General features: G+C 55.5%; 1 protein-coding gene and 1 long non-coding RNA gene across 3 annotated transcripts; one reads left to right on the forward strand and one right to left on the reverse strand.

Moving 5' to 3' along the window:
• Nucleotides 1-881: 881 nt before the first annotated feature.
• On the forward strand, nt 882-19,205 carry TMEM240 (transmembrane protein 240). 2 transcript variants are annotated; one of them, XM_005237957.4, is made up of 4 exons: nt 882-1,343; nt 1,574-1,680; nt 13,640-13,848; nt 16,936-19,205. In XM_005237957.4, the coding sequence occupies exons 1-4, from the start codon at nt 1,287-1,289 to the stop codon at nt 17,082-17,084; spliced, it is 522 nt and encodes a 173-aa protein (XP_005238014.1). In that variant the 5' UTR covers nt 882-1,286; the 3' UTR covers nt 17,085-19,205. The 2 variants fall into 2 exon arrangements, with proteins under 2 accessions (XP_005238014.1, XP_027643404.1); XM_027787603.2 differs by lacking the exon at nt 882-1,343 and having other exon boundaries at nt 1,481-1,680.
• LOC129784203 (uncharacterized) lies at nt 17,261-23,953 on the reverse strand. Its single transcript, XR_008746648.1, has 2 exons — nt 19,202-23,953; nt 17,261-19,090 (listed from the first exon to the last, which is right to left on the reverse strand). It is a non-coding gene; the product is annotated as an uncharacterized LOC129784203 (long non-coding RNA).
• Nucleotides 23,954-25,882: the final 1,929 nt, after the last annotated feature.

A 25,882-nucleotide genomic window follows, 5' to 3' on the forward strand; every position in this document is an offset into this window, starting at 1 on the left:
CTTCTGGCGTGCTGGAAGAAGGGCTGGCACCCAGCGCCTCCCCTGGGTGCCCCTCCAGGCACCTTCCCGAGGTGGGGGGGCTTAGACCCAAGCCAGCTTGGGGGTGCAGGGCTGCGAGCCTCCCCCCCCCCTCCCTGCTAGCCCGCGGGATGCGGAGTGATGCGCGGTGGAGTGCGGGGCTCGGACCGCACCCGCAGCCCTTGGGGGTGAGGGGCTGGTCCCCTGGCCCCTCCGGGGTGCGAGGAGGACGGGGCCGACCCCGGGCGGGAGGAAGGGCGGGGTGAGGATGGCGTATGGGACTCCGAATGCGGCCAAGCGCCGCTGCCGGGGCTCCGCTCGGGGAAAGCCCCGCAAGGGCAGGTCCGCAGAGCTGCCGCCGCGGCTGCCGCTCGCCATGAGCCGCTCCCGGAGCAGCGCCCTCCCCACGTAGGTAAATGCCCGGGGTGGGGAGGGGGCGGCCGGCTCCGCCTGGGCGCTTCTCCCCCCTGCAGCCCGCAGCCCCCCCGCCCCGCAGCCGGCGGCGCGGAGGCACCCGGGCCCGGAGGGGCTGGGCCGGGGGCTTCCAGCGCGGAGCCAGCAGCGGGGACACGCAGCCCCGGGGTGGGGGGGGGTGGGGGGGTGGTTGTTTTTTCAGGGGGGCGGGTTGTGTGTTGGGGTATTTTAATTTTTTATTTTTTCACCCATCGCGAGGGGGGTGATTTTGGGGAGGGTCGAGGAAGAGGATGCAATGAGGCTCCGCCGGACTGGGCGATTTTTGTAGCCTGCCTCCTCCTCCCCCCAGCCTCCCCCCCCCCCCGCCCCCCCCCACTACCCCCCCCCCCCCCCGGTTTTGGCTGGCTCGCTTTCCAGTTGCTGCATGAAGGGCTGTGCTTGTGGCGGTGTGTGCCCGCTCCCGGAGACGTGGCGCACCTCCCTCGGCTGAGGCCGGGGGGGAGGCCGGGGGAAGGGGGGGGGTAATATTTTTTTAAATTATTTATTTAGTTTGGTTTTTATTTTTTTAAATTTTTTAATTTTTTTTTTATTTTTTACCTGTCACGTTTGTCCTAGAAAAATAATTATTAAAAAAATATAAAACGGGCAGGGCGAGGGAGCCCGAGGCATCCCCGGCACGGGGGAGTGCGTGTGTGTGCGCGGGGGGCGCCCCGCCGCCCCGCCGCCCCCCGCACCGCAGCGTGCGGGCGCTGAGCGCGATGCGCCCCGGGCTCGGCTCTGCGGAATAGCGCGGCCGCCGCTCGCTGTCGGCGGGCTGGGGGCGGACGGACCCGACCGCCGGCAATTCCCTCTTGATGTCCATGAATGCAAACACCATGATTTTCATGATCCTGGGCGCCTCTATCGTTATGGTAAGAGATTTTGCTTATTTCCCTCCCCCCCCCTTTCCCCCCGCTCCCCGCACTGTCCCTTAGCCTGTGCACCTCCGTGTGTGTGCGTGTGTGTGCATGTGTGTGTGCCCCGTCAGCCACCAAAGATTATTTTCTTTATGACTGCTTCAGTCTTTGGCAATCAAACTAGAGTCAATGTTTTATTCCATCATCCAGAGTTGACCAGATGCCTTGGTTATGGGCTCTTACAGGCAATAGCTTGCTTGATGGACATGAATGCGTTGTTGGACAGATTTCACAATTACATCTTACCGCATCTGCGAGGGGAAGACCGAGTTTGTCACTGCAACTGTGGAAGGTAAGTTACCTGCACATCTCTCTCACCTGGGCCCCCCCCCAGCCCCTTCCCACCTCCTCTCATCGGGAAGGCACCGCGACGTGCTGGCCAGGCTACCATTTTTGCATTCCGGCTGTGTCTCACCTTCCTCAGCAGCTCCTGCATGAACACAGGGGTGGCTTTTTTTTTTTTTCTTTTGGTTGGGGTTTGTTTTTTGTGTGTGTGTCTTTTCCTTTTTTTTTTTTCTTTTTTTTTTTTCCCCGGAAGAAGAGTTTTCTGTTTCTGGAAGTCAATTTTCCTTTGTGTGGATGCTTGTGTATATGCATCTGCGAACCTTGGGAAAGTGAGTAACTTTCGTTTAATCACTTGTCATTTTGCCTTTGGTGCCGCTGGGCTGGCATTTGTCAGTCGGGTTGCGGTCTGGGTGTTGCGGTTGGTGGTTGTGTGGCTTAAATGAGGTTTGGAGAACTGTGGCTTAAAGGGAATGAGGTTTGGAGAACCGAGAGGCTCTGTGCCCAGGAAGGAGCGTTGCTGTCTAGGACAGCATCACTTGGAGGCTTCGTAATCTTTGATCAGCTTTTAATTCCCCTGAGCTTTTCTCCCAAGAGTTGTAACAATGCTGGACAGAGCACGCTGAGGTGGCCGGTCTGGGCTTTTGCGGAGCGTTTAGTAAGCTAAGAGCATCAAAGCGGATTCTATGGCAGGAGTAAGTAATGCCTTTGCTGTGTGCAAGTTTACAACTGGACAGATACCTGCCCCTCTCCGTGGCTGTGTGGCGATGCTGAATTCTCCTGACCAACGCAGCGCTTCTTGTGTCGTGTGTGATCGCAGGGGTGCTCAGCCTGGAACTGCGTTCGGCTGCTCTCTGTCACAGCCCGGGGACTGAGTAGTGGGGAGGTGAATGTCTCTGTCCTCAACGTGGCTGTTGTGCTCCTCACCCTGTGCTCCTGGAGGCCTCGTTCCCCTCCTGTGCTTGGTTACTCACTGCCTGCTGGAGTTTCTTGTCTGTGGGGGAGTAGAGCAGCACGAGGCTGTGCCAGCTAAAGGACAGGCTGGGGGAGCCCTCCCCTGCCACAGCCAACGTTCAGGTTGAGCTTTGCTCCTCTGTGAGCTGCCTCTGGAACCAGCTGCATCCTGTCTCCCAGGCGTCACGTCCCTCTGGTGTCCCTGGCGCGGGAGCTAAGCTGGAACCGGGATGTGCGTAGCTTAACAAAGGGAAACCGCTTTGCCCTTCCACTCTGCTTCGCCGTAGCCTTTCTCCCCACGGTTCCTCCTCGCACTCCTGTGGCAGGGCAGCAAAGAAGCACCCCTGGGGCCAAATACAGCCAGGGCGATCTAGTGAGCATGCCCTAAATACCTGGCTCCTTGAGCACCGCTGCGTTCAGGTCCATTGGGAAGACTGGACAAGAAACATCCACAGTGTCTTTGACTTTTTTTTTTGGCAGGGATTGGCTTTTTCTAAGGTAATTTTTTGGACACTCCTTGATGTTTTTCAGCAGTTTAAGAGTTTCCCCTGCCTCTTCAGCCAATCTTTCTTTTTACTTGTCACAGCTGTGTTCAGTGGTGGTGAAAACTGGCTGCTGGTAATAGGCTTTAACATCCTCTGGAGTTGCTGGGGAGTGTCAGGTCTCACTGGTGTTGTGGCAGTGTCCCTTCTGGCCAAGTCTGAGAAGGTGGCAGGGGCACTCCTCTCTCTTCTTAACTGTATGTCTGCAGAGATGCTGTTGAGGCAGATAAATTGGCCATGGCACTCTCCCCAGACATAGTTAGGTCATTTCTTAGAAAGTGCACAAAACAGCTTCCAAATTGTCCAGCGTGGATCTGAGATGAGGCAAGATGTGGAAGTTTTAGGTACGTGCCTTAGGTATGTCGAAGCGATGCTCTTGCGTATCACACCGGCCTCAGCTCCTGGGCACGGGCTCTTGCCGTGCACAAGCATTTGTTTCAACCTGCTCATCCGCTGGCGTAGAGGACGCTGGCACAAAGCATCCTCATACTGCAGGACTTTGCGTGGCCTTGTGTTAAGGTTTCGCCTGCGAACCTCACCTGCTCTCTGAGCTCTGACCTGCTGCCCAAACGCCGGTGTTTCGAGTGCTCTGATGCATCAGGTGGTGCTGAACGTGCCCTGTCCTCTTTGCCAGCTGTCCATGTGCTCCAAGCACTGGCCTTCAGTGTGAGCCCTAGGCAGTTCTGCCTTGCGCTAGGCAGGGATGCGTCCTGGAGCAGCGGTACCAGGGGCTGATACCCGGGTCTTAATTTGCCCGTAACCAAAGGGAGCCCTTGGAGGAGGGCACTGGCTGCAGTTCAGAGTGTGGCAGGGAGGGAGGGGGAAAATGAGTACATGTTGCAGAAATGGAAGGAGGAATTGGAATAAATGAAGACTGATGTCAATAGGCTGAGCTGCTGTGATGCCTGGTTTTCCCCCCTGCCTTAGCCTAGGTTGTGGTATCGGTCACCCCAACTAATTCATTCAGGAATGTTTTCCCTCCACTCTCCTGTACTGGTTGTATCGTTTGTCAGGGTAACGGGGTGGCCCCCTTCCCCAGAGGTGCTCTACCATGTCTAAGCACCCCAGGTTGGACTGGGAGTACCTGGCCGTGGGCATCCAGCGTGCAGCAGGATGTGGTCTCCAGCAGGAACTGGAATCTGTGCCGAGCTTGCGTTGGCACGAGGGGCTGGGAGCTGTGGTGGTGCTGGTGGTGGCCCTGGGCAGCGAGGGCTGACTCTGCCGGTGCCTCAGGTGCCCGCTGAACCCAGCTGTGCCAGGGAATTTGGGGCTCCATGCTCTGCCCCTCCCAGGCCTCTATGTCCCACCTCATCCCTGCAAGGCTCCCAGGAAAAAGCCCAGACTTCAGCCCTTGGCTGTCCCTCCTGCTCTGGGATGCTGGAGTGCCCTTCCCAGCCAGGAGACTGGGAAGACTGGAGGCAGCCTGGGGCCTTTGGCTCAGATCACAGCAGGCAGGGGGGAGCAAAGTGTGTCTGCAGCCCACATCCCCGCTCCCTCAGCAGCGGGATGGGCCCTGGCTGTTTCCAGCTCCCTCTCCTCACTTGTTTCTGTCCACACGTTCTGTTCCCTGGGGAGCGGTGGATGGGATGCGCTGGCTCTCCCCCCGGCGCTGGTCCATGGTGGGATGCTGGCAGGCAGCAGGACGAGCCGTACCGCGGGGTGCCCCGGTCCCTGCCCCCATTTTGGTGGCTCTAGGCTCACTGGAGCCACCCGGGTGCATGGCCAGCAGGACAGGCTGTTCTGGCTGTCTCCTCAAAGCGCTCTTCAGGTTGCATGGGGGCTGTGGCTGGGGTCTCTAATCATGGGCAGTGATGTGTCTGTGTCTGGACTCTGCCTCTTCTCCTCTCCGGGTCGGAGGGGCTGTGTCCAGCAGGAAGGTCCCAGGACAAAAGAAAGGGAGAGCTGGCTTGTGGCACCCTGTCCACTCCTTCCTGAACCCCTGCCTCCTGGGATCCTGCAGCGGGGGACCGTACTCTGGTTTTTCCCCCACGTTCCTAAGTGCTCGGTGTGTTAGCAGTGACTGGGGACAGCCACCAGGGTCAAGACATTTGGGGAAGAAAACCAGCCTCATCCTCAGGCGCTGCTGGATGCAGGACGCTTGGTGCCACCAGGGCTGGTCCCACCCTTGCTGTGCACATCCCTCTGGGGTCGCGGGGGCTGCATGAGGCTGAAGCTGTTGCTTGTCACCTTATGCCAGGGGAAGGTAGCAGTTTGTTGAGGCAAGTGGGACCTTGCGATGCTGGGCCTTGGGAGGGGCTTTTTCAGGTCTGTGATATCAGGATTTGTGGCCTCTGGCTGGGCACAGGAGAGCTGAGGGTGCTTGGGAGGGTGGTGCTGTGCCAAGGGGTCAGCGCCAGCCCGTGGCTGCAGGGACGGACCCCGTGGCAGGCTGTGTGGTGCTGAGGTGATGCTTTCTGCAACTGCAAGCTGCCCTGCTCCCCCGCCCAGTGCAAAGAAACAGATGGTCAAGGCTGATGCATCTTTGCGGTCTGTTAAGTGGCAACGTCCAGCAAGCCGCCGTTTTGGCTTTGGGTGAGCCTGGGCTGGCCAGCGCCTTTGCCGTAGGAGCAATCCTGCTCTGGGAGTGGAGTTGGATAGTCCTCCGGGCTGAGAGTGGTACCCGGCTGTGCAGGTTGGGTGCTGCTGCTGGGCTGAACTGGTGCTCTCCCAGTCAGCTTGCCCTGCTGGCAGCACTCGAGCCGAGGAGGACAAATCTGCCAGAGCCTCTGAGGCTGGTCAAAACGTGTCTGCAGCTGTTCCAGGGGAGAACAGTTGCTGGGGAAGCAAAGCTGGTGTAGTGATGGTGCATGGAGTAAGAACATCAGCAGGGAGACAGGGCTGGAGCCGATACTGAGCCTGCACAGCCGTGCCTGGTACGACAGGGACTGTTCCTCTCCTAACATCTGCCTCCTCGCTGGAGGAAGAAGGGGTGACAGCCACATTTACACTCCTGCTGGCTCCTGTCGATGCCATGCAGGAATTTGCCTGCTGGAGCAGATCCTTCAGGGAGCTTGGCACTCTCTGTCCTCAGCATGTGGAGATAGTCAGGCTGTCCAAATGACTGTGCTGGGGCCTGCTGGCGTGCAGGCTCTGGTCCTGCCTCCCTGGGATGTACCCCTTCCCGGAGGGAGCAGGGCTGGGGAGGACCGCAGAAGCACGGCGCTGCCCCAGTCCAAATGTTTCTGTCCCAGCCAGTAAAGGGTCCTCTCTGGAAGCAGAGAGCTGGCAGCAGATCAGGAGCTGGGTGATGTCATGCAAAGGAAAAACACCAAAGGGCGTCAGTGGAGGCAGGGTGAGTTGGAGAGAACAGATGACACCTGCATGGAGCAAGGACCTGTCAGAACAGCCTGGGGGGCTTGGAAGATCCCTGTCTGCGAAAGGACAGGGACCTCAGGAGCTCTGGCATGTGTTCTCCTTGCCACTGACCTTCTGAGTGACCTTGGGTGAGTCTTTCCCTCCCAGGCAAAGTCTCTCCCAGTGAGCAGGGTTAACGAGGGCCAAGGGCAGCATCAGCCTTCCCTGGATGCTGAAGCCCTGTGGCAGGGCTGGGGGCCTGGCCAGCCCTTGGTCAACCCTTCCTCTCTGGGGGATGCTTCAGCCCTGCTATCTCTAGGCTCTGACCCAGGAGGGAAAGTCTCAGGGCAAGGCAGTGATGGAGCGACTGGTGCAGATGGAGACCCTGCAGCACAACGGGCGGCTTCCCAGGAGAGCAGCTGGGCACAGGGTGGGAATGCGGGAGGTGGCTGCTGGCTGGGGCTCTGCCCTGATGCTGGGGACACTGGCAGCACCAGTGACCAGGGGAGGATGGCTGGTGGTGCCGGGGTGGTGCTGTCCTGGGGCAGCATGGGTTTGAGTAACGCTGCTCGCTGGGCTGTGCCCGTGAGGGGCCAAACGCTGCCCTCCACGCTCAGAGGAGGGACAGGCAAGGCTTGTCCCAGGCCACCAGCCCTGCTGGGGGGAGGGATGCTGCAGGCACAGTTTTGCTCTGGTTCCTCCTTTCCCAGACACTCTGGAAGTCAATAAACCTCTTTGTCCCCAGATCCTCTGTGGATGCGCTGGGAGGGCTCATTGCCTTTGGAGGCCACCAAGCCGTTCCAGGGCTTCTGGTGGCCGCTACAGTGTGAAGGGTCCCAGGGAGATGTTGTCATCAGTGTGATGGTGCCACTCACCATCACTGGCTTTGCTGGCAGTGGCTGGGAGAGGCGCCGGGCTGTTTGGTGTGTGTGGGGAGCGGCTGCAAGGTCAGGCAGGGATGCAGGACAGGACAAGGGAGGCTCTTCACCTCCCTCCGGCTCTGTGGGGCATGGCCGGGGGCCACGTTCCCCCCAGTCCTGCTGCAGCTGGAGGTGGGGAATGGGTCAGTCCAGCCAGGTTGTGACAGGAGCCTGGGCGATGTGACTTGTCTGCTACCGACCAAGACGGCCACCTGCCCAAGAGGGAGCCCAGCTGAGGGGGGACCTGGAAAACGTTAGAGGCAGCGACCAGCTCTTTGCATTTAAAATGACAGATCAGTGGTGCTTTTTTAAAGGCTCCCGTGCTGTGGCTGCAGCAGCCAGCACACGCACAAGGTCACTGGAAGGGACAATAGCGCTTTGGGCAGCTCTATAGTGACACTTCCCAGCCGCGCTGGCCAAGGCTCTGCCCCAGCCTGCTGCACTGCTTGCCCCGAGGGGGAGGACAGGAGATCTAACCCCCCTTAGTCACACCGACAGGGAAAGGGGACAGGGATGCTACAGACACACATGTGCACAGACACAACCACGGCTCTCTTTGTCCAGCAGCTTCAGGTTCTCACCCAAGCCAAGTGCTGTCTAACTGGGGACAGACCAGCAAACCCAGTCTCCAAATTGCTTCAGGAGAGCAGCTGACCCTCCTGCTTTCAGGGGTGTTTCTGGTCCAAAGTGTGCTTACATTTCTTTCCCTACAATTACATCTGCTTCCCGTGGATGTTCCACCACAGCAAGGATGGGCATGGCTGTTCGGTGTGGCTGAAGGTGCGTGGCACGTGGAGGGAGGTGGCGCATGATCAATCCCATAAGAATAATTTGGCCTGGATCTGTTGTGACAACTGGTACCAGCTTGAACTGCCCAGGAATTGGCCCTCAGGCTATTTGGTACGTCTTCTTGTAAAGAAACGTGGTCTGGACATGGGTTTACTTTTTGAGGACCATGTGTGCTTTGTGGCAGCTCTGTCACGGCTGAGGGTGCTGTGAATCCCATGGTCCTCACACCCACAGCAGTTGTCTGTGATGCAAAGCCAAAGGAGATTTTTAATCTCTTCTCCAAGGTCTTTGGTTGGTGAAGCAGGCGCTGCCGGGAGGGTTATCCCAGCCCCTGGACATCCACATTTCTGAAAACAAGGTTTGGCCAAAAGCATTTGCTGTGAGGAGCTGCCCCGGGTTCCAGGGCTGCCCTCCCCAGGAGGGTGCTGGCCATGGCTCCCACCACCCGCGTGGTGCTCAGCTCGATGGCGACAGCTAAACTTAGAGCTTAGTGTCCAGAGGACAGGGCCGGGCTCTTCTTAGGGGTGCCCAGCGCCAGGACAAGGAGCAATTCCAACAGGAGAAGTTTCTTCTGAATACGAGGAAGAACTTCCCTCCACTGAGGGTGATGGAGTAGGGGGGCAGGCTGCCCAGGGAGGCTGTGGGGTCTCCTTCTCTGGAGACATCCAAACCCGCCTGGATGGATCCTGTGCAGCCTGCTCGGGGGGAACCTGCTCCAGCAGGGGCTGGACACGGTGATCCCATGATCCCAGAGGTGCCTTCCAGCCCCACCGTGCCGAGATTCTGTGCGATTCCATGATACGTTCCCCCGGTGGATCCAGCCCCCAGAGCCCCCAGAGGTCATGTTCCAGTTTCCAGCTCCTTTGGTACGTGGTGGGGACCCTGCACCTTTGTGCACTATTAATAACGCTCTGTGCTGATGTGCCGGTGTCTCTGAATCACTCCTGTGACATCCCTGGGGACTTGAGTGGCCACAGAAAACTTCTGGGGGTCTGTCCCTGTTCTCCTCCCCCTCTCAGTGGCACCACTCCATCCTGTTAAGCCAAAACAAAGTGTAAAGATCCCTGCAGCCCAGGTCTCCCAACTGTTGCGCTAGCAGGAAAAATGTGTCTTCCCTGAGCCTTGCCCAACCTTTTCCAGAAAACTCTGCAGAGTGGAAACCCGGCACTGCACAGAACTACGCTGGGAACTGGGGCTCCCCCAGAACGGCCTGGGGGGTGGCAGTGCAGGACCCTGAGTGGTGGTGCTTTCCTGGGGTGCTTTAGTGACAGGAGGCTTTTATTTTAAGGAAATTCGCACCTGTGATCCAACTTTGATTTCTGATACTTGGAAAATGAAGTTGCCAGATCCAGAGTGGTCGAAGTTTTTGCTCTCTGCTGAATTTTGCCTCTCCTGGATCGGCTTTGGATTTGTCAGTGGCTCCACCATCCAACAGAACTGACTCCCGGCTGTCCCACAGCGCTTCAGGCTGGTACAGGGATGCTGTGAGGACTGAATCCTTCCCTACGGAGTGCTGGAAGCCAATGGTCACTTTGTGTGCCCAGCCCACACGTAAGAAAGGGTTAGCCAGGCATCCTTCCCTGGAGCTTCTTCCCTTGAGACGTGCCTTCTGGCTCGTGGGCGTGCAGAGGTGTCGGGGCAGTCACACCGGAGATGTGTTGGAAATAGTTGTTGCCAACTTCAGTTGCATCCCAAAGCTGGTGGTGATGTCTTTCTGTCTGCACCGCTCCATCGGCAGCCTCTAGATCTAAGTGACCTACAGACTCCTTGTGCTGGGGAGCCGGGAGGGGAGAAGGTTCGGGGGGATCTTGTCCGGGTACACAGATACCTGCAGGGAGGGTGTCCTGGCAGCAGAGCCAGGCTCTTTGCAGTGGTGCCCAGTGACAGGACCAGAGGCAACGGGCACAAACTGGAACACAGGGGGTTCTGCGTGAGCATCAGGGAACACTTTTCCACTGGGAGGGTGACTGAGCACTGGGAGAGGTGGCCGAGAGGTTGTGGCCCTGCTTGAGCAGGGGGTTGGAGCAGATGACCTCCAGAGGTCCTTGCCAACCTCAGCCATGCTGTGATTCGGTGATGTTTATGGAAGCTACAGGGCAGGAGCAAAGACTTGGCCTCTGAGTCTGGACTGGGAAATCACTGGGCTTTGGGGACAGTCCCCCCCACATGGAGAGGGAGCTGCAAACCCCAAGGAGCATCAAGCCCTTCCTGCTGCCCCCGAGGTGCCGTTCAGCCCAGTGATGACCGGAGGAAGCCAGGAGAGCTGGAGGACATCCCACTGCAGTGTGCAGAGTCAGCCTGCTGGGGAGAGGGACGAGGCAGGGAAGAGGTGACTGTGTCCCTTCCCTCGATGCCCTGCAAGCAGAGAACAAGAGCTGTGAAGAAAGCTGGGCTGTGTGGGAGGAAAAAACCTCTCATGAAACACACAAGGGGAGTGCTGTGTCCCACCTTACTGCAGTGCTGCACGTGCGTGTGTGTGTGCACGTGCACAAGTGCTACAGGCACGTTCCTGCCCCTGGGGGACGTTTGGCAGTGAGAGGAGCATATGCACTCCAGGATTTTCTTCTGGTCCAGGGCTGAGAGCCTCCATGAAAACCACCTCTCGTGGAGGTCGGTCGGCACTGGCTTCCTAGGAATGGGTCTGTCCTCGCGGTGTCTGGGAAGTTTTGCTTCTCTCAGCCCCAGCGATGACTGCATGTTAGTGACGCTCTGCACGGGGAGGCTTTAGGTAGCCCTGTGGGTTGTGACACGAGGGTGCAGAGGAGCTACATGCCAGCTCCAGCTGAGGCCCTCAAGTTCTTGACCATCTCAAGGAGGCTACGTTTCTGGAGGTGTTTGTGGACATAGCCCTTGAGCTGTTTCTGTGCAGCAAGCGAAGGGGGAAGCACGGCACATGGGAGACACATGCAAGGCTTGTCCTTTCGCCTTCTGCAAAGCCTCTGGGCTGTGCTCCTGGCGCTGACGGGAGCCCTCCCCTTCATGGAGAAGAGCTCCCTTTTTGGGAGCCCTCCCTCACACACCCTCTCTGCCCCCCTGGACTTTCCATGGCCAAACGAGGGAGCAAACCCTCCGGTTACAAACCAAGTGGCTCCAGAAGGCACGAGCAGCGCCTGCCTGTCACCTCCGAGGTCACGTCGCGCTGCCACCAGAGCTGGCCGGGATGCAAATAATTCTGCCTGCTCCCTGGTGCTGGGGCCACCGCTGAAAGCCGAAGGGGAGCGATGCCAGGCAGCGGGAGCATGGCCGAGCATCCCGTCCGCACAGCCTTTTCCACCCCTCCACATGCCGTGGCACCGGGTTGTGCACCAGCCCACCGTGCCTTGATCTGCTGGGAGCTGGTGGCTGTGGTGCAGGTGGCCTCCATTAAGTCGTTGCTGAGATTAGGGCTGTTTTCAGTAGGTTCCTTTGAGTGGAGGTTTGTTTGTGTAAATATTTGGACGTTTCTCAGGCATGATTATTGAGCAACCTGCACCTCATGCATATTCAGAGGCCTCCAGCGATTGCCTCCTCTCCTGCATGTGGGAGCGGGGCTGGGTCCGTGGCCGTGGGAGGGACGTGGGAGCGTGGGTGCTGCTGGTGGGGGTGGCGGTGGGCAATGCTGGGGAGAGCCCGTGCCACCGCGCCCCAGCCCGGAGCTGAAAGCGCTGCTGATGCGTCTGTGCTGCAGTGCCAGCGCTGTTGTGGTGGTCTGATGCAGGCAACGTTAGCGGTGCTGGCAGGCACGTGGGGCTGCTGAGCACACCTCGCCCTGGCTGGCCATTGCTGGGCTCCCTGGCAGCAGCCACAGCACCTGCCCGGGCACTGCCTGCCTCCAACCCAGGAGGAGGCAGGATGGCTACGCACCCAGCCTGGGCAGCCTCACGGCTCCCGGCTGCTCTTGGGGGAGGTTAAGAGCTATTTAAAGCGGATGCAGAGGCTCCAGAGCAGCTTGCTTCCAGTTTTGCTTTGCATCCTGCATCCCCTGTCATCTGGGATCCTCCACGTGCTCGGCTCCCCTGTCACGGCTGGTCCCCTCCCGTTCAGCCCCCACAGACCTGCCTTCTTTTTGCTACCGTACAACTCCCTCGCTCCGTCTCTGACGTTGTCCTGCTTTTCCCAAATTAACCAGGGTCTTTCAAGCAGTTCAGCATCGTCTCAGGCTTGGTGTCCATCATTTCATTGCACAAACAAACCCGTTCGCCCAGCTGGTGTACAGCTCAGGGCCAGCATCTCCAGAACCCCCGAGAGAGCCATGAGTCCCTGGAAGCTCCAGGGTCGATGCTTCCCCTCCAAGCATCGCGGCAGCCTGTGGCACCGCATCCCTCCCTGCTGCACGCCGCTGGCAGGCTTGGCAGCCAGGGCATCTGCTGCCCTTCTGTGCTCTGCTCTTTGGGGACAGCACGAAGCTGATGGCTTTGTTTTCTTTTGGTTTTGGGTTGGTTTTTTTTTTGAGACTGGCTACAAGGCAAGGTCAGGCCTCTGTGTCCTCAGTGGTGGGGTGAGATGGGCTGGGAGGCTGCAGGGTGCCGGCAGAGCTTGCAGCCAGCAGGGTCAGGCTGGGAGACCTTCCTGAGCCGGTGCTGCAGGGGGGAACGGTGGGATTCAGCTCCACGTACCCCCGGCGGCATTTGGGGCGCTGCAGGGAGGCTCGCTGGCTGCTCCGGTGCAGAGAGATTTTTCTGGCTACCTGCTGCAGGCAGTAATTGCTGCCTGGTCCTTGAGCTGGAGACCCTGCATCCCAAACCAGCCCGGGTCATGCAGCGAGAGAACCTGAGACAGTCTTAGAGCTTGCTTAGACTTTTCCAGGAGCGACAGGCAGCAGGATCTCTCCATCTGTGCCTGGGGACGAACACGAGGCACACTTACGAGTACCTCCTCCGTGGCTGTAAACAGGCTCTGCTCTAATGTGTGGAAGATATGGCTCTCGTGTGACTCTGAGGTGGGACATAAGCAAAGCGGCACGCCTCTGGCGAGGTGCCAGGAAGGGGCTCGCGCCGGCAGTGCTGCATCCTGGCAGACCTTCGTCACTCGGTAGAAAAGCAGTACAGCTGCTCTAGTTGCACTTGTGGGGCGACACAGCTGCACGCTCGGGCTGCGTGTGTTCGCCAGAGCAGCGTGTTATGGTCCGTGAATGCAGCACTGCCCTTTACGCCTCTGGGGGGGTGACGCCGCCGACCTCCTGCTGTCCTTAATATGATCTTCCATTTTACAGATGACGAACTTAGACACAGAGAGCCTGTATCAGGAATGCGACACGAGTTCCAGGCATGGGTTCAGGTTTCTGTGCTTTTCTACCTCACCCTCGGCCAATTCCTCTGCTGACATAAGCACAAAAAGCCAGTACGGCACTTCTGCTCCCGGAGAAGTTGGTGCAAACTTGAAAGAATGGTGTTAAACCAGCCCCGGGCCACAAGAGCAGGCGCTGGCTGGAAAAAAACGTCCTCTGCTCTTCTTCACTGATGCTTTTCCCTGTTTCTGTTCTCTGCAACAGGCATCATGTCCATTATGTTATTCCATATGATGGGGATCAGTCAGTGGTGGACTCCTCGGAGAATTACTTTGTGACTGACAATGTAACCAAGCAAGAGATTGATCTGATGCTGGGACTTTTGCTGGGCTTTTGTATAAGCTGGTTTCTGGTGTGGATGGATGGGGTTCTCCATTACGCGGTGCGAGCCTGGAGAACTAGCCGCCGGTATGGTAAGTGCAGCCTCCTGGGCTCCCTTCTCCTTCGTCCCTCAACCCCTTGCCCTGTCCTCTGAGACCGGTGGAGAGGGAGGAGGTCATCATCTGGCCCATCTGTGGGTTTGGCACAGGCCACATGCCAGCCCGCTTTATACAAGCAGGAATGTTTACATGGAAAATAGCCAGCCGAGGATCCCAGCCTTGAGGGCTCTGCTTTGGAAAGTCTAAAGGATGTGTTGGTGCAAAGGGGTGGTTGATGGAAAGCAACATGTTTGCCCGTAGGCAGGCTGGCAGATGGTGGTTGTATGTCTGCACATGTGGGCAGAATATTTTCAGGCCAGACAAAACTTCCCTGAAATCTGGATTTTTCTGTGCATATAATTTGCAGCCAGGCACATGCCTGTGGAACGCAGCCTCTTGTTGTTTGTACAAACTTGTGGTGATGGGATGACAAGGACAGGCATTTCTGTGTTGCGTCAGGGACGCGCCAGCTGAGGCTTCCCCATCCTCATTGCTGTTCCAGATGTGCCCATTTTTTTTTCAGTAGTGACATCAGCCCCACAGGGAAAAGTGTTAGCCACACTAGTTGGTCTTTGGATTGGTTAACTTAGCCTCCGGAGCGAGCAGCCTGAGAATGACCTCCTTCAGAGCCCCCCCTGCCCCTCTTTGCTCTCTCAGCATGGACATCCCATGGACTTTAATTGTTGGAGGGGAAAAAAGACAGAAAAACTTATAGTAAATGATGTGAAACTCCATAACAGTGTGCCTACAAACCTCAGTCTCTCTGATGGGTGGTGTCTGTTATATGACAACTCGGAGTTAAAAAAAAAACAGTGAGCAAGAGAAAGATTTATCGGCAAGCCTGTAAGAAACTCTAATTAGGAAAGTGGACTATCTCTTTCTAAAAACTCAGATCAAAATGGTATTAATTTCTCATTAGTCTTCCCAAATCCCCAGCAGCCTGCTTGAGCAGTTTCTGAATCAGGACTCTCCTGAGGCTGTGTTGCGGTCGTTTCCCAAGCAGAAAGCTAACTGTCAGAGTTTCCAGCGAGATCCGTGGTACCCGGCTGAGGTACCAGGTACTTGAGGCTGTGACGCCTGTTTCTGGTCGCACCACCTGTGGCTGTGGTCTCACGAGTGCTGGTGAAGGTGGTGGCCCGGTCAGAGCTCTCCCTGGGGGGGATGCTAGTGGGTACAGCAATGCTGCTCCTCTGAGCTACTCCTCCTCTGATGAAGCAGGGAGCTACCGACACAGCATTGCCAGCTAACCTGCCTTCTTAGGAACGTAGATGTTTTATTTTTAGTAATTAAGGGTAACGCTAGTAATTAATTTAGTATTGAGGCTGAACGATCGCTTTCCTTTCATTTTTTTCCCCTGTGTATGCATCTGCTAAGGCTTTACTAAGGGGTTGGCTGATGGTGCCGTGTATGGTGCAGCTACATCTTTTTGGACGGTGCATGCAGCATTGCTGTGCACCCAGCTTTTTCTTCCCTTAGCAACCCCAGTGCCCCTTGCATGATGAAATCTGACACCCTCTCTGGCCCGAGACATCATCTCTTAGTGCTGTTGCAGCAGCCACACGGCCCAGCCTGCCCTTAAACTGGGCTGGTTGTTCCCCAGCTGGGTGCTTGCACTGTCCCCGACTCACTGCACATTCCTCTCCCCTCCCAAACGTGTGGTGGAAGAGCCCCGGGAAGCCCCCTCGTCTCGTTTGTAGGTGAGGTTTCCAGTGTCGTGGGGCAGGGGGTCTCTTTCCAGTCAAGGTTTTTATGTGCCTTGAACCGTTCTGGGCAAAGAGAAAACAGGGCGCCTGTGCACTGTGTGAGTGCGTTTCGTTAAAGACAGGCTGAAAAATCACTGGGGGTTTTGGAGCAAAATAATGAATGTTGCGATTTTTAGGTATTTCCTATTCATTCAAATCAACTATGCAAATCTAGTAGTTTTAAAGGCAATAAACAGAAAGGATACCTATTTCTTGAATGAGTGCCTAAGCTAAAATTTCCTCCCAAGAAAGAAATGGTGCTTGTGACTGTGAGAGATGGGGTAATCCAAAATACTGTACTGATACGGAGTGTAGAGCCCTCCCTGAAATACACGAGTGCCACTTAACAATGACTCAATGTCACGTTGTGGCCTGATCAGCTTGAATTTTGGTCTGTTAGAATAACCTATAGCTCCTTCCCGATGGGAGAGATTGCTTAAAATAGAAAATATTCTATAGAAACTCAGACATCAGATTGTGCTTCATGGTAGCTGCAGTGCTAGTCAGAGCGGTCACGTACCACCTCAGGCTAGTTGCAATAGTTCAACTTTGTACAGTCTATTGTCCTCTGGAACTTTAAAATTCCTCTTTGTGGGGTCGCGCTGTGTGCGTTTCTGGGTGCAATGACCCAAAGCTCTCATGCAACTGAATGGCAACTGGAACATTGCTATGGGGAAAGGGTCATGGGCTGAAACACCCAATTAAAAACATGCCCCGGTCCATGCACCGGCTGTGGGGCTGGGAGGGGGCTGTGCTGCTGTGGTGTGCCATGGGCCACTGTTGCAGAGGCCAGAAAAGCCAGGATTGAACTGGGATGCTGTTCCCCTGGCGCCGTGGTCCCCGGAGCACCCGGGGGGGGCGAGGTTCCTGCCTTCGCTGGATCGTGCCCGTGCCATCAGCCTGGCGTTGAGTGAGCAGGGCTGGAGGATGGGGCTCAGCACCAGGAGTTGGTCCCTACCAAGAGCAGAAAGCTGGAGTTTGCCTTTTCTAACTTCCTAACTCCCACCCGCGCTGGCACGCCGGGGCCGCACAGCCAGTCCGTGCCTCTCTGGAAACAAACCGTTCCCATCCGTGTCATCCCTGGGCGGTGGGCAGCTGCTGCCTGTGCTCAGGGCACATGGGGCAAGCTGGGGAGAGGAGGGGGCAGTGCCGCGGCTACAGCCAAGGCGTGAAGTCTGGCTGTGGAACAAGCATGGTCCCAGGGGAAGCCTCAAGGGTGGCCTCGCCACGCCTGTAACTGGTGCCTGCTTTCCGTGGGGCAGGCCAGGAACAGGGCAGGAGGCCATGGGTCTCACCATTCCTGTCATATCTCATCTCCCTTCTCCTTTCTGCCTTCCAGACAATTCCTGGTCTTGGATTCCAAAATTTTGTAACTTAAAGGAGTTCAGAAAACGTCATCACAGGCAGTACGAGGAGGCGACTGGGAACATGGTGCACATCAAACAGAAGCTGTACCATAACGGGCACCCTAGCCCGCGGCACCTCTGAGGAATGCCTTCCCCTCCAAGGACTGCAGTGAGGTTTTAAAAGAGGACTTTGCTCTTCTTCCAGGGGAACAGCTACTCGTTTGCTCCGCTATGGAAGCCAGCCGAGGACACGATTTTACTTATCCATCCTGTGTGTCCCTGTGGCACACCATGATGCACAACTAAGCCAGTCCTGGATGCTACGCAGCCAAGACATTGCACTGTGTTCTACGTTTTATTGTCAGACTTGTGTATATATGTAAAAAGCAGACAAACAAAAACAAAGAAAAAAAGAGAAAAGAGATTTGCATTATACTTTCAACCCCCTTTTCCTGGCATTCACGGCTGTCCTGCACGTCCAGCTACCCTCCGGGGAACGTTGGCCAAGGGGATGGAGGTGGGACAACACGAAGAAGATGCAGAGTTTCTCATCCAAGAGCTCGAGTCCCCTGTTTCTTTGGTCCTTTGGCTTGGTTTTGCTCTGCTCTGTTCCTTCCGTTGCTAGAATGGCTTGGCTGGTCACAGGTTTGGATGGGGACTGCTGCCAGCTAGTTGTGAAGGCACAGTGTCCCTTTTGCTTCGGTTCCTGGTTTGGGGAGTTGCTGGGGGGGAAGGAAGCCCTGGGAATATATAACTGATCTGTTGTTTGCATTGCTGTACACTGAAACCTGCCTTAAGCAATCCAAGAAATCTTAGTACCAGGGGAACAGTACTATGAGGTATCGGTCCGTTTCGCAGGCTGGTGCTGCCTGGTTTACATCACTTTTGTATCGGTGGTACCTTGCTGATGTCAGTGCTGTTATTCCTCACTCGTGGTAGAGAGGAGTTGCTCCTGATAGGCGAGGAGAAGCGTAGTGAATGGTGTTAGATCCGACTTGCACCCTGATCGTCCCCCTCTGCTGCAAAACCACCACCCGCCCCGTGCCTGGGAGGGAAGGAGATGCTCTGCACCCTCTTTTTTGGGGGGGGAGCCAGAGGTCCTGGTTAATGCCACCCCAGAAACACCGGCAGTGCAGCGAGAGGATCCTGGTGACAGCATCCCTCTTCCCGCACATGAAGAGCCACCCCTGCTCTGGTGTTGCTGCTCCCAGCTGAAGCAGCCCTTCAGCAGCAGGCTGGGCTTGGCTTGAGGGGCACAGTGCGATGTGAGCCTGAAGCCAAACTCGCCTACAGAGCCCAGCGCCCCAGCAAGGGGTCGAATCAAAGCACGAGGATGCTCTAACATGGGTTTTGCCTTTGCTTCCCCTGGTCGCAGCTTAGGTGTGAGTTTCAAGGTAGCTATCAAGTATCTGAAACCAACCTCCACCTCCAGAGCCCTCGTTCACTTCCAGAGTTGCCTGAAGGAGCCGAGAAAGCCTGCGTGCACCTAGACAGCAGATTCCTGGAGCAGTCACGTTCTGCTGGGGGAGGGATGTGGATGCAGCCAGGCTGCATTGCTCTCGCACGTGCTGGGCAGCAGGCAGCAGTAGCCCTGCTCGCTGCAGTGGAAAGAGGGATTTTTATGGAGAGGGAGGGAGATGCTAGCCCCAAGAATTTTAAAGGTGGTAGCCCTGAATCCCAATCATTTCTCCTTTATTCATCACTTTGTATTGAGTGGGCTTGTGCTTCAATGGGGAAAACATCCAGAACAAAAGGATGATGATGATTATCAGAAACTGCTGTTTTCTTCTCTGGATTCCTTGACACTGTCAGTGGCCTCCTAGTTGATTGCAATGTCAGTGAAGGGAAAAGGACACCATGACTCCCTGCTCTTTTCCTCCCTGCTTCAGCTTCTGTGTCTTGGGGTGGGTTTTGGTTTTTTTTTCCCCATTGTTTTCTATGCCCAGGACCAGTTCAGTTACTTACAAGCCCCAAAGCTGACCAAGAGCCTGTTTCTCTTCCATTCCTACCTTTGCTATTCCCTAGTGCCTCTTATCTTGGAGCCCCAGTTTCTGTCTGAGCCTAAATAATTGCCCAGCCTATACTTAGGTCTGTCTGCTTGACTGTCTGCCGTCCAGGACTTCCTAGGGTTGTCATGTCTGCAGCCACCTGTTAGGATCTAAAAAAATGACTTTTCCTTAAGCAGCTCTTTTCCAAGACACAGGGCTTTGCAGCCTCCCTCACCGTATGAGCTTTGTGCGTTTGGCCATCTGGACTCACCCTCCAGTGGTGTCACCGCAGCCCAGTGTCCCTCGTAGGGTGCCCGATGAGACCTGCTGCTCGCTTTGCCCGGGGGTGGTGGCACATGATGAAGTGGCCGCGAGGAATAGGTACTGTGTTATAAAGCAGGGACGTGTCACGGGCACGTCTTCAGATGGGACAACATTTTGCAGGGGAGAAAATTCCATCGTGCTAGAGATAAATACCGAGCCTCTGGAACTAGTTATGAGGGAAAAAAGCACTTAAAAATCTCTTTCCACTTGGAGCCTCTCACCAGGGAGAGTGGAGGCAGTGACCTAAACTCAGACTGAAGCAAAAGTCTGGTTCTGCCCTGCTCTAGTAACTGACCTTAGTTAAAATATCATTAAATATGAAACTTACAGCTGGAAAGAGTGGAGGACGGCTCACACTGAGTAACTCTGACCCACACCAGAATTTCAGAAGAATATGAGGTTCTGGAAGAGAGGGGAGAAAACCAAAATCCTACATGGTACATTTCCCATGGTTTAAGAACAGACTTTTTTTTTTTTTTTTTAATTTGCTGTGTCTGCAGCTATTACCTTGCGAGCCTATCTCTTGTTTACACCTAGTCAAAAAATAAAACAAAAAAAAATACTCTGAGCGCAATTAAATTTACTGGGAGTTAATTCACCAGTCTTAAATCTAAGGAAACCAGGAAGACCCTCATGGAGTGAGGTTTGTCCCAGCACAGGCTGATTCTGGGGAACTGGAGAACTTTCATTCTCATCCTTAATTAATTGGGCCAAGCTGCTTCCTGGTCCCCCTCCTGCCCCAGGAGATGGGGTGCTCCCCGGCAGGGGTGCCTCAAACAAACAAAAAAACAAACGCTGGTGAGAAGTCCCCGCAGAGGAGCAGCCCAGGTGCCACCTGGCATTTACCTGCGTGAAGGATGGCTGTTGTCCCCGCAGCCGAGTGGCTGCCCCGGCTCCTCTTGGGGGAACAAGCCCAGAGCCCCCCAGGGTGGCAGAAGGCAGCCGAGGCAGGACCAGCGTTAGGGCTGAACCCCAGGACCAGAGCTGCATCGCCCCCAGCAGCGCCTGCTCTCTCTGCTCGACATCAGCGCTCTTGTCCCTACCCCATCCCCTCAGCCGATCCCGCTGGAGGTGCGAGCCTTACCAACAGCGTCCGACGTCGTGCTCTCTTGTCCCTCTGTCCAAGTGCATTGCTACCGTTGCTCGCAGCTCCGTTGTCTGTAAAGTCTGCCGTCGCACCGTTGTCTTCTCCTGTGCGTGTGTTCACTTTGCTTTTGTCTGGTCGTGGGGGTGTTTTCTCCTCGTTTAATTGTCTGAGATGTACTAGTGTTGACTTGGTTGTTGTTCTCTTGCCTCTGATCCAGTCTTCACATGCACACACCAAAAAAAAAAGAAACAACAACAACAACAAAAAGCCCCACAGATCAACCCCCCCAACCCCAGCAACAGCCCCAAACAGAAAGCTGAAAGTGACTTTGGCATCGGGGGGTTGCTGCAACAAGGTCAGGGTGGGCAAGATACTGGTCAGAACATGTGGAAGAGGGAACAGGGGGTTGCAAAGCTTCCAGCTGGCAGCTGCGCCTGCAGTGGCAGCTCTTGGGGACAAAGGAGTGGGAAGTGGGTGCCGTGTCTCAGCGCGCATCCGCCAGATGCTTCGAGGGAGGCTTCTGCAGGCTTCGAGGGGGGGGGGGATTTTGTGCCGCCTCAGGAAGGACTATTTTTAGAGCAGAAACAGAGCTTCAAACTGTCCATGCCCGTTTTCCAGAGCTGGGATGGGCACTGGAAATGTTCTCCTGCATTTTTGGTGTGAGGAGCGCAGGCTGGGCTGGCTGCACGCTGGTGGCTGGGCTCTGGTGCAAAGGAGAGGGGTGGGAAGAGGTGGAGAAAAGCAAAGGGCTTGTGAAATCCATTGCAGCAACCAGTAGCATTTTTTTCCATTCGAGCCCCCCCACCCCCACCCCAGCGCCGCTGAATAACCCCCTTGCCCCTCAGGGAGCTCCCTCAAGGCAGCGTAAAGCTAAAGCCACGCTACAGCAACCTTCTTTCTGGTCCTGCCGCTCGTTAAAGAGCAGGCTGTCAAGCTGGTGGGCTCCTCCACTTTGCTTCCTACCTGGCATCTGTCCTTCCACCGCGTTCAGAGGCTCCCAGCAGGCTGGCTGGGGGGAAGGAGGAAGCGACAGGAGGCCAAATTCACCGTAGGTGTAAGAAGCACTGTGCCAGAGTGGGGCTGGCGGAGCTGCACGTTGCAGGAGAGGAAAGAAGGAGCCCAAAGCCATGGCCCGGGGGATGCCAGGGGTAGCACGTGTGTCGATCCCAGCCACCCCGTCCTCCTGCTGCTCAGTCCCTGAGCCAGCCAGGGACACATCAGCTCTGGCAGCACCTACCACTAAACACTGAAGGACCAGCAAGGAACCCAGAGCGCGTCCCAGGTGTTCACAGCAGCGGGGCCTGCTTTGAGTTACTCCCACTGCTCCTCTCTACCTCTTTTCCAGTTGCCCTCAGCTGGGAGAAGAGAATCCCTGATAGAAAGGCATGCTAAAAAGGTGGCCGAGGGACTGGAGCATTGCTCTGAGGAAAGGCTGAGAGAGCTGGGACTATTCAGAGAAGAAAAAGCTCAGGGGAATCAAGGTGTATCAATACCTGCAGGGAGGGTGTAAAGGAGGCAGAGCCGGGCTCTTTGCGGTGGTGTCCAGCGACAGGACCAGAGGCAACGGGCACAAAGTGGAATGCAGGAGGTTCTGCTTGAACATCAGGCAACATTTTTTTCCGGTGAGGGTGACCGAGCACTGGGACAAGTTGCCAGAGAGGTTGTGGAGTCTCCATCCTTGGAGATAGCCAGAAGCCAACTGGACGTGTCCTTGGGCAGCCTGACCAAGGGGTTCGACCAGATGAGCTCCAGAGGCCCTTTCCAGTCTCAAGCATTCTGTGGAAAAAAAAAAAAAAAAAAGCCATGCAGATAGGTGAGCTGAAACCCACTGGTTTTGCAAGAGACCAAGCGTTGATACCCAGAGTTGAGGTTGCAGCAAGCAGCACACATGCAAACGTCAATAGCCTTTGCTTACCTGGGGTAGGGTCTAGGTGAGCCAGCGAGGGAAGTCCTGATCCAAGGTCATTCGCAGCTCAGGAGAAAGCACATCGTGAAGGAAACATTTCACGTGTACTGGCTGTGCTGGAAAAGGGAGGGCAACGCTCATCCTTCCCCCGCCGCATACAAGGCTGGAGGCTTGCAGACAATAAATGTCACGGGAAGTTTCAGTCTCATTTCAGGTTTTGCTTTGCCGCAGCAGTTCCACCTTCAGCGTGGCATCGATGAAGAGTGTGTGTGGGGGTGGACACGGAGGTAACGAAGGCTTCTTCTGAATGTGGAGGGCTTTGAAAGGTAGAAAAGGGCCAACAGAAGCTTTCAGAGCACCTCTGAATGTGAAAGAATAAAAATACTTCTCTTACCAGGGCAGACAGGACAGCTAGAAGGACATTTGGATCAAATGCTTTGCAACCTGGGCATGCTGGTGGGACAGACGTATGTTGCAGGGACAGGCAATGGGGCGTACAGCAGGGGACAGCCAGGGCATTATGTGTCACACATGAGGCAGGGACACAGGACTGCTGGTTCTACCTCAGGAGGGAGCGATGAGATGATGTCCTCAGGCCAGCCCAGCTCCCTGCGGTGCCCTGGAGAGCACGAAGCAGCAAGAGAACTTACTGAAGGGGAAAAGAAAGGAAAAAAAAAAAAAAGAAAAAAAAAAAAGAGCGAGAAAAATAATAAAAAAACCCCAGACCTGCAAACTCCATGCGTGCAGGCTGTCGGGGCAGAAGGAAAGGGAGCAGGGCAGAACACGTGGGCAGGTGTCAGAAGCTCTACAGTGAGCCTGGGCTACCAGTTTGCTGCATCCTGGCTGGGCTCTCAGGATACTGGTCCGGTTTTGTGTGTGCGTGTCCGTGCGCATCTGTGTGTTTCTGTCCGTGTGTGTCATCCTGTGGTCACTGCATGAAGTCCATTCCTCTTCTGTGGTACCTCCCATTCATTCGCACTCGTTTCTTTCCCAAGGGGGCTGCTAGTTTTAGTCTCCTCTTCAAGCCGAGCCCTGGGATTTCCACGGAGGGGTGACACCAGGAGGACGGTTCCATCCTTCCAGGAGCTGAGCACCCTCAGCAAACAACAACTGAGGCAGTGGAAACCCTTGCAGGACAGAGCACACAGCTTAGGAAGATTTTTTTTTTTCAATAGTGCTCTGCAGTGAGAATACAAGAGCAAAACTTGGAATGCTGTTTTCCCTGATTATTAATCCTTCTTTTCTTTTTTTTCCGCACTCAAACCAATTTTGCATGCACCAGACAGGAAAGAGGTACAACATGTTGATACTAACAGAGAGAGAGATTATACTCCACTCCGAGTCTAATCATAGAATAATCTCTACTGTGGTTGAAAAGCAATAATGGCTAATTTTTTTATTAAATACACTTGCACAGGCAAACGTCACCTAGAGTTTGCATTCTGGGAGCGGTGACAACGCTGTGCTGAAGCTAAGGGGAGCAGCTGAAAGCCGCAGAGAGCTTGGGGGTGGGGGAGGCAATAGAAAAAGCACACTGTGATTTTATTTGGGTCAACGAGTGAGTGTATTTCAGCCATTCCTTCCCTTTCAATAATATGTTTGTATAATAGATAACCAGTTCAGCTCCTGAAACTAAGCCCGTCCTTTGCTGTTTGTCAGTAAAATAGTTTTTTGCATGTTTTGCATCTGAGTGTTTTTTCCAACCCTTTGAAGCGAACGATACTCTCGGGGGTCAGAGGCTGGAGGTCTGCGAGGGGCACTGCAGACGAGCAGGTCACCAGCTTACGGGGGGTGGGGGAGAGGAGGAGGCACAAGAGTGGCTTGAACGGCGTGGGGAAAGCCGTGCCTAGCCTTGATCTGCAAAGGAGGGCTCTGCGATTTCCCCCAGGTGACGTGACATCATAGGATGCTGCCCCAGATTTTAGCCTGCTCGTCTCCTACTCACTGGGAACACGGGGAAGAGCTCCAGGGTCCAAAACTGATTTAAAAAAGATAAATATTTTACCGTTAAAACCAAATTCTGGGTGCAAGCTACTTCCAGAGAGGAGCGTGGGGGTCTCTTGCCTATTGCAGGGCAAGCAAGAAAGGCAGGGTGCGGCAACCTAGGGCTTTGGCACGGACAAGGAGAGGGATGCTCATTACCCATTCTAGCCCTTCCGAAATCTGCCAGCACGAACCAGTTCTTTAACATTCCTCGTTCTGCTCTTTTCTCTCCTGGAACAGGACGACACATACACAAACAGAGCAAGTCTGACACTGAGTGGGACTTCAGTCCTTACGCGCAACGATGCCGATGCACGAGTTGTTCTACAAGTCTGGGCAAATCTGGGCACATCTTACTCAGGCTTGGTGGAGACTCTACATGAAAGCAGAGCAGCAATAAAAAAACGCCAACACCCAAGCAAAGCAGCCCCCACAAGAAGAATAAAACCCACAGCCCATGGCAGCAGAAGACAGAGGGGAAAAAAAAACCACCCCACCCAGGCAGGGAGCTGTTGTCATGGAGCCGGCTGATGGCTGCAGGCACTGGCATCTCAAAGCATGTCTGGGGGTAAAAAATGGCCAGCAGAGACAGATGATCTGACTTCTGTCGAGGTGAGAACAACTGGAGGTAGGGCAAGAGCTGGAGGGGGACTGCCCAGGGACTTCTCTGAACCACCCATATTCTGCTCCCATTTGCACATCTTATAAAAATAACAGTGTCATGTAGGCTGGTAATGCTGCTAGAGCTTCATTCCAGGAGATTCCACGTATCAGAAGATACCAGCAAGATCTGGTAAGGCTTTACTGCCTCAAGGAATCAGGGGGAAGAGAAGGAAGACCAGCCAGCAAGAATACACTGTCCCAGGTCATTCAAAGCAAGCTCTGACCCATACCTGTCCCTCACCAGACACCCAACCCCCGCTGGGGGCGCTTGGTAGGAAGAGATGGGAAGTAAAGCAGCCTGGTGGCCCTTAGGGAGCATCCAGTTGATCGAAGTCCTTTGGTTCCTCTTGTACTGCAGCTCAGATGGCCAAACTTTGCCTTATCCCAGTGCCCGAGCGGTTGCTGCCCATGGGAGAGATGCTGGCTGAACCACGAGGTCCAGCAGAGCAGCAGGAGCCTGTGAAAGCACTGACTCAGGGGTGCACATCACGAGCGGAGGTTGCAAGAGAAGCAGGGTGGAGAGGCAACCGTTGCAGAAAGGCTTTCCTATTGTCATTTTTTGGCTTGGGAAATGCTTGTGGGACAGCTGATGTACCACGAGCCCTCAAAGGGATCCTAGCTCCTTGCCACCCCAGCAATGCGGTTAGTTGTGCTGCCTCTCAGGGTACCCCAGGACCTGCACTACCTGCCACATCTGACACGCAGCAGCTGGACTGCCCCCACTTGCTGCTCCAGCACCCCCTTTGTGCAGGGGCGACAGGGAACCCCTGCTCTCCTAGGGGATCTCGCCAGCTTCCAGCTCTTCGCCTGCAGATGGGTTTGCGACGTGCCACCTCCTGTGTTTGCTTTGCTTTCTTCTGCAGTGTTTGTGCATCCCTTGCAGCTGTGCTTGCACCGACGTGCACGACTGTAAGACAGACCCAAGAGAGGAGAAACCCCTGGCAGGCTGAACACGAGGTGAACACAGAGACAAGCCCCCAACAGAAAGC

The sequence above is a fragment of the Falco peregrinus genome, chromosome 3 (genome assembly GCF_023634155.1).
Source record: "Falco peregrinus isolate bFalPer1 chromosome 3, bFalPer1.pri, whole genome shotgun sequence".
Lineage (NCBI taxonomy): Eukaryota > Metazoa > Chordata > Aves > Falconiformes > Falconidae > Falco > Falco peregrinus.

What these genes read in the sequence shown, in the direction of transcription:
- TMEM240 (XM_027787603.2), top strand. Translation starts at nt 1,481, where the DNA reads ATGACTGCTTCAGTCTTTGGCAATCAAACTAGAGTCAATGTTTTATTC. An exon ending in TGTCACTGCAACTGTGGAAG is followed by an intron (nt 1,681 to 13,639) that starts GTAAGTTACCTG and finishes TCTCTGCAACAG; the next exon opens with GCATCATGTCCATTATGTTA. An exon ending in GAGAACTAGCCGCCGGTATG is followed by an intron (nt 13,849 to 16,935) that starts GTAAGTGCAGCC and finishes TCTGCCTTCCAG; the next exon opens with ACAATTCCTGGTCTTGGATT.